At 50.6% G+C, this 5,876-nt stretch overlaps 1 protein-coding gene across 1 annotated transcript in view; it reads right to left on the reverse strand.

Moving 5' to 3' along the window:
- HCN3 (hyperpolarization activated cyclic nucleotide gated potassium channel 3) overlaps positions 1-2,587 on the reverse strand; it is a 9,975-nt gene extending 7,388 nt beyond the window's left edge. The window contains exon 1 of the mRNA XM_003795287.3: positions 2,310-2,587. Coding sequence (XP_003795335.1) covers positions 2,310-2,587 — 278 coding nt within the window. The remainder of the gene's footprint in view (positions 1-2,309) is intronic.
- Positions 2,588-5,876: the final 3,289 nt, after the last annotated feature.

The following is a 5,876-nucleotide window of genomic DNA, read 5'->3' on the forward strand; positions in this document are numbered from 1 at the left end:
ATGTATACGCACACACATATAAATATTGTATATGATCTATCTCATCATTAGTAAATTATTTTTTCTTTTTTTGAGACAGAGTCTCACTTTGTCATCCTTGGTAGAGTGCTATGCATCATAGCTCACAGCTACCTCAAACTCCTGGGTTTAAGCGATTCTTTTGCCTCAGCCTCCCAAGTTGCTGGGACTACAGTTGCCCGCCACAGTGCCTGGGTATTTTTAGTGATGAAGTCTTGCTCTGGCTCAGGCTGGTCTCAAACCTGTAAGCTCCACCCACCTTGGCTTCCCAAGTGCTGGGATTACAGGCATGAGCCACTGTGCCCGGCCTCATTACTAAATATTTTCAAATAATAATAAAAAAAAAGCTAAAGTACCCTGTACTAATCTCACAGGGTTGTTGAAAACATTTACACAGAGACAACAGATATGACAGAGTGGTACCAGCACAAGTATGTTATGACTCACCCACCCTTTATGCCCAGATTTGTGAAAAGGTTGTTGCTTTCCCATCTCTAGCTCTCTGCTTATTCTAAGTCTAGAACCTCACGCACTCCCCAGCATACCCCATCCCATTTTTCCTGCCCAGTACAGTTGGGCCCATAGACCTCGTTCCTCTGCTGGGATCTGCTCATCCATGTCCCAGGGTGGGGTGGTCTATCCTGCCTCCCTCTGAACTGAGCTCTCCAGCAGCACCCCCCACAGCCTCTCAGAAAGGGCTGCACATCCAGACATACTCCACAGGAGGTCACAAGGCAAGGCTGGAGCTCTGCCTGCTTTCCTCCCATAGCCTCCTGAGCCTGCTGGGACTCTGGCCAAATGCAGCTGAGGGCACAGGCAGGGTATAGGTGAGGACAGAGGCACCAAGGAAGGAGGAGTTCAGGAGAAAACTGTGTGAAGCCTTGTTCAGAGAACATCACAATACAATCTAAAGGACTTGATTGCCGATGGTAGTTTTAATTCTAGGACAAACCTAATCCCAGCATCGACCCAAGACCCAGCCGCGTCTGACTGCAAAATCAATCCTTTCAGCCCCTGAAAGAAACTTGGTGGTCCCTAAGTCCAGGCCTCCAGAAAGTCCTTCAGACTGTGTGCTTTCAATCAACAACAGATCTGCAACCCCCCTCTTCTTTGCTCTCTTGGTTTGCTGAGGAGAAATCCTGTTATGTGCCATACTGAGAGAGGGGAGGGAAGGATGGTTTGCCCAGCCATAAGAGCATCTTCACAGCTGGCTCACAGGCGGTCACAAGCCTGGCGGGTGATGCAGTAGAGAGGATAGAGAAGAAGCACAATCACAAGGAGGGTACACACCTTCTAGGGATATATCTGAGGGTGAGCTAGGGGAGGGGAGCAAGATCCACAGGAGGCTAAAGAAAGTGCACTGGCTGGGCAGGAATGAGGCAGTAAAGAAAACAGTAGTAGAAGAAACAGCAGGAGGAGGAGGGACATTTAAGGAGTGTGTATGTCTGTGGATTCAAGATAATGTCTGGGTCTGTGTTTCCAGGCTCTGGATCCACACCCCATTCTCTCTTCTTTCCTTTACTAGGTTGGGTTCTTGCAAACATCCTTGCCTCACTCAAGAGGTGTCCTTCATTTTCCCCAAGGACAGGGCTGCTCTCTTCCCCTAGCGACCTTGAGGTAGAGGTACAGCCTGATGGGGACTGTGAAATGGCACCACCCCCATCCTCCATCCCTTCTCTTTGGAAGTCACCTGGGCGGTGGTCATGTTTTATGGCCTCAGTAGCTATGAGTCCTGGCCCTGCCCCGCAGTACCCGCCTTCAGCACTAGGGACAGCAACCAGGGCAGCGGTTGCCCCCCACCCCCTCTGTCCCCGTCCCCAGCGGCCCCTGTTTTTCCTGGTAGCCAGTGATGCTGAACTGGGCAGGTGTTGGGCAGGGTGGGGTGGGGGAGATAGCGGAGCTCAGCTTCTCCCTCAGGCTGACCCTGAGCCTTGGGATATGGCATAATTTCTCAGATCTCCAGCAAGCAGGGCTGGAGGAGGCAGGGTTCCAAACTCTGGTACTCCCTATGATCCAGATGGGGTCCCGGTTTCCAGAAATGTGAAATCTAGGTCTCTGGAGATCCTCTGATGACTGCTTGCCCGTAGCCTGACAAGTCTCCGAGGACCTTCAGCCTGGGACACCTGCCCAGGAATCCCGGGCTGGGTTGGGGGATTTGTCTCTCTTGCCCACCTGGGGTTCCCTCGGCCGGAAGCTAAGCGACTGGGGAGGGCAGGGTGGCCCTGGAGCCCCTGTCGCCGCCACCGACGATAGGATGGATGCCCCCGCCCTCCCCGCCGGGCCCCCAGTACCGAAAGTCGCTGTAGGGGTGGATGATCCAGGCCCCCGCCGACTTCACCCGCTCTTGCTCGATTTCCACGGCTTTGTGGCTGCCGAACACCCGAAGGGAGAACTTGTTGACCGTGGGCTGGAGCAGCGTTCCGAGCTGCCTTCTCTTAGGCTCGGGCCCGACCCCAGGGATCCGACCTGCGGCCGCAGGCTTTGGCGCAGGAGCAGCGGGAGGCAACCCCTCCAGCCCGGGGGTCTCCCCTCCGTCGGCCCCAGCGGCTGGCTGCCGCTCCGCCTCCATATCGTCCAGCCCTTACACGCGCGGCCTCCTAGACCCGGCCGTCGCCATCAAAGACCCCCAACACCCCTTAAGAGCAGGAACCGGCGCAGTCCCGCGGGCTCTGAGCGTAGGCGCCGCAGGGTCGGAGCAGCCACCACCGAGTGCGGGGGGCGTGTGCTGCGGGGTCGCCTGCGGGCGGGCTGCGCTGCGCTCTCTGGCGGCCAAATGGAGACGGTGCGGGCGGGCTCTGGGGGCCCAGAGGGAGGTGGGCGTGGCCTCGTCAGCGAAGGCGGCCCCCTGGAGTCATGACGAGAGGGTGGGGCAGCTCAGCCAGAGCCAATGAGAAGGCGAGGTTTAGAAGCAAGGGGCTCTTATTCACTGAGAACCGGAGAGGTGGAGCCTTTTTCAAGTGGCGGGAAAAAACAGACTCAAGTTGTATTTTCCAGGACTCGAGAGGGCAAAGGATTGGGGGAATCAGTAGAAAATGTGGGCTACGGCTTTTGAGATTCTTCTTCCCCACCCTCGCCCATGAACTTCTGTCCTCTTAATTCTGTCTTCTCTCATATTCCTCTCTCTTGATCTTCTCCAAGCTGCTCCCCCTGGTACTTAATTTCCTAACTCATTCTGTCAACCTTTACCAAGTGCAACTCTACCCATCACTGAGTGGACGCTGAGGATACATAGAGGAGTACAAAAGTCCTAGCTTTAAAGCCACAGATGATCTGTGCCCAAGGACAAAAAGAACAGATAAATTACACTGCTATGTGATACTAAGTGTAATAAATATCACAAATTCTTCCTGTCATCTCCAATTCTTATTGCCACTGACTTGTTTCAAGCCCTCAGCAGTTTTTCATCTAAATTATTTCAGAAGCCTCTAAATGAGTCTAAAGTCTCTCCTAGCCCATTTCTTTGTCCACTCTCTGCCTGAGTTTCCTTTTTAAAATCCAAATTTAACTATATCACTTGATTAAAGTCTTTCACTTCACTGTATTCTAGAGTAGTACATTTAAGTATGACATACAAGGCCTGGCAAAATTTGGACCTAGCTTCAAAATCTGTGTTTTTTTGTTTGTTTTGTTTTTGGAGACAGAGTCTCAAGCTGTTGCCCTGGGTAGAGTGTCATGGCATTATAGCTCACAACAACTTCCAACTCTTGGGCTCAAGAGATCCTCTTGCCTCAATTTTTCTTTTTTTAGTAGAAACAGAGTCTCACTTTTGTTGAGGCTGGTCTTGAACTCGTGAGCTCAAACTATCCACCTGCCTAGGCCTTCCAGAGTGCTAGGATGACAGGTGTGAGCCACCTCACCCAGCCACGATCTCTCTTCTGATGGTCCCTCTCTTGAAAGCCAGAGGCCTAGTCATTCTGAAATATTTTGTTCTACTTTGTCTTCGGGGCTTTGCAATTATTTTTTCTGCGTGGTGTTCTTCCAATGCTCTCTCCAACAGTTGGTTCAGCTCTCATTGCCTCTGAGAAACCTAGAAACACATTTCCAGCTCTGCTTTTCCCAAATAAAGTCTACTCTAGAGCTTTTTTGTTTTCTTTTTTTCTTTTTTGCCTGGGCTAGAGTATAGCTCACTGCAACCTCAAATTCTTTTTTTTTGAGACAGAGCCTCAAGCTGTCCCCCTGGGTAGAGTGCCGTGGCATTACAGCTCACAGCAACCTCCAACTCCTGGGCTCAAGCGAGTCTCTTGCCTCCGCCTCCCAAGTAGCTGGGACCACAGGCGCCCGCCACAACGCCCGGCTATTTTTTGGTTGCAGCCGTCATTGTTGTTTGGCGGGTCCAGGCTGGGGATTCGAACCCGCCACCTTAGGTGTACATGGCTGGTGCCTTAGCCGGTTGAGCTATAGGAGCCGAGCCCAACCTCAAATTCTTGAGCTTGAGCCATCCTCCTGCTTCAGCCTCTAATAGCTGGGACTATGGGTGTGTGCCACCACAACTAGCTAATTTTTATGTATATGTGTGTGTTGTATGGGGTTTTATTTTCCTTTTGGGGGGAGAAGGTTAGAGACAGGGTCTTTTTTTTTTTTTTTTTTTTGAGACAGAGCCTCAAGCTGTCGCCCTGGTAGAGTGCCATGGCTTCACTGCTCACAGCAACCTCCAACTCCTGGGCTCAAGCAAGTCTCTTGCCTCAGCCTCCCAAGTAGCTGGGACCACAGGCGCCCGCCACAACGCCTGGCTATTTTTTGGTTGCGGCCATTATTGTTGTTTGGCGGGCCCAGGCTGGATTCGAACCTGCCACCTTAGGTGTATGTGGCTGGTGCCTTAGCCGCTTGAGCCACAGGCGCCAAGCATAGAGACATGGTCTTGCTCTATTGCCCACACTGATCTCAAACTCCAGGTCTCAAGTGATCCTCCCACCTTGGCCTCCCAAAGTGCTAGGATTTCAGGTGTGAGCCACATCTGGCCTTGTGTAGTTTTTTTCTTTTTTTAACAGCAGCCAGCACATCATTTTATAACTGCTCTAATCACAGGACTGCCATTATTTGTATACAGGTCTGTCTGCTCCATTAGATTGTGAAGCTCCCATTGCACCTGGCACAATTCAACTGCTTACTGAACAAATTAATGATCTAAAAAGTGTTCATGGATAAGTAAAATTCCCACTCATCCCCACCTCCTTCATTACACTCCCTCTTCTATTTCAGGGAACTTCTAAACCGTTTCTGATTAACGGACCTAATGTCCTCCACTTGATTATCCTCCATTTATCTCCTCTCTGACATTCCCTGACTTAAACATAGTTACCCTCAGGTTATTTTATTTTCCTTTCAATTTTCCCTTCCAAGGATTTCTCAATTCCTTCTATAGAGTCTCTAACTTTTTGGTTTGCCTCAAAGGCTCTCTCTTCTCTATTCCTTTTAAAGATTCAGTAAACGTATACTTCTCCCACATTATGTAAAGTACTTAGATACAGTTCTTGAGTGATTCCCCCTTTTTCAGCACCTGATTCTTCACCCTCCAGTGTTCAAACCTTCCTCCAGAGTCCTGTCTCTGTCCCAACACGTGCATAACTTTTGTTCAGGAGAAAAGGTGAGATCTTCTTTGTGCAGAGATTAGGTAGGTGAATTGTTCTTCACTCTTCGGATAGTTGTTTCAAGAAATGGTTATTTTCAGTCTATGCAGGAGACTCAGACCTCACTATCAAGACTCACTAAAGTCAGGTTTGCGGTGCAGCAACACTCGGTAAATAACAATCCTTCCTTTTAAACCTCCAAACCTAAGTAAGCCATACGAGTCTCAACAAAAGGGGTGACAGACTGAGGAGGGACGGAGAAGGGCAGGATGCGGGGGTAGCAGGCCGGCC

Source organism: Otolemur garnettii, unplaced genomic scaffold, assembly GCF_000181295.1.
Source record: "Otolemur garnettii isolate 467f Iridium unplaced genomic scaffold, OtoGar3 scaffold00091, whole genome shotgun sequence".
NCBI classification, from domain to species: domain Eukaryota; kingdom Metazoa; phylum Chordata; class Mammalia; order Primates; family Galagidae; genus Otolemur; species Otolemur garnettii.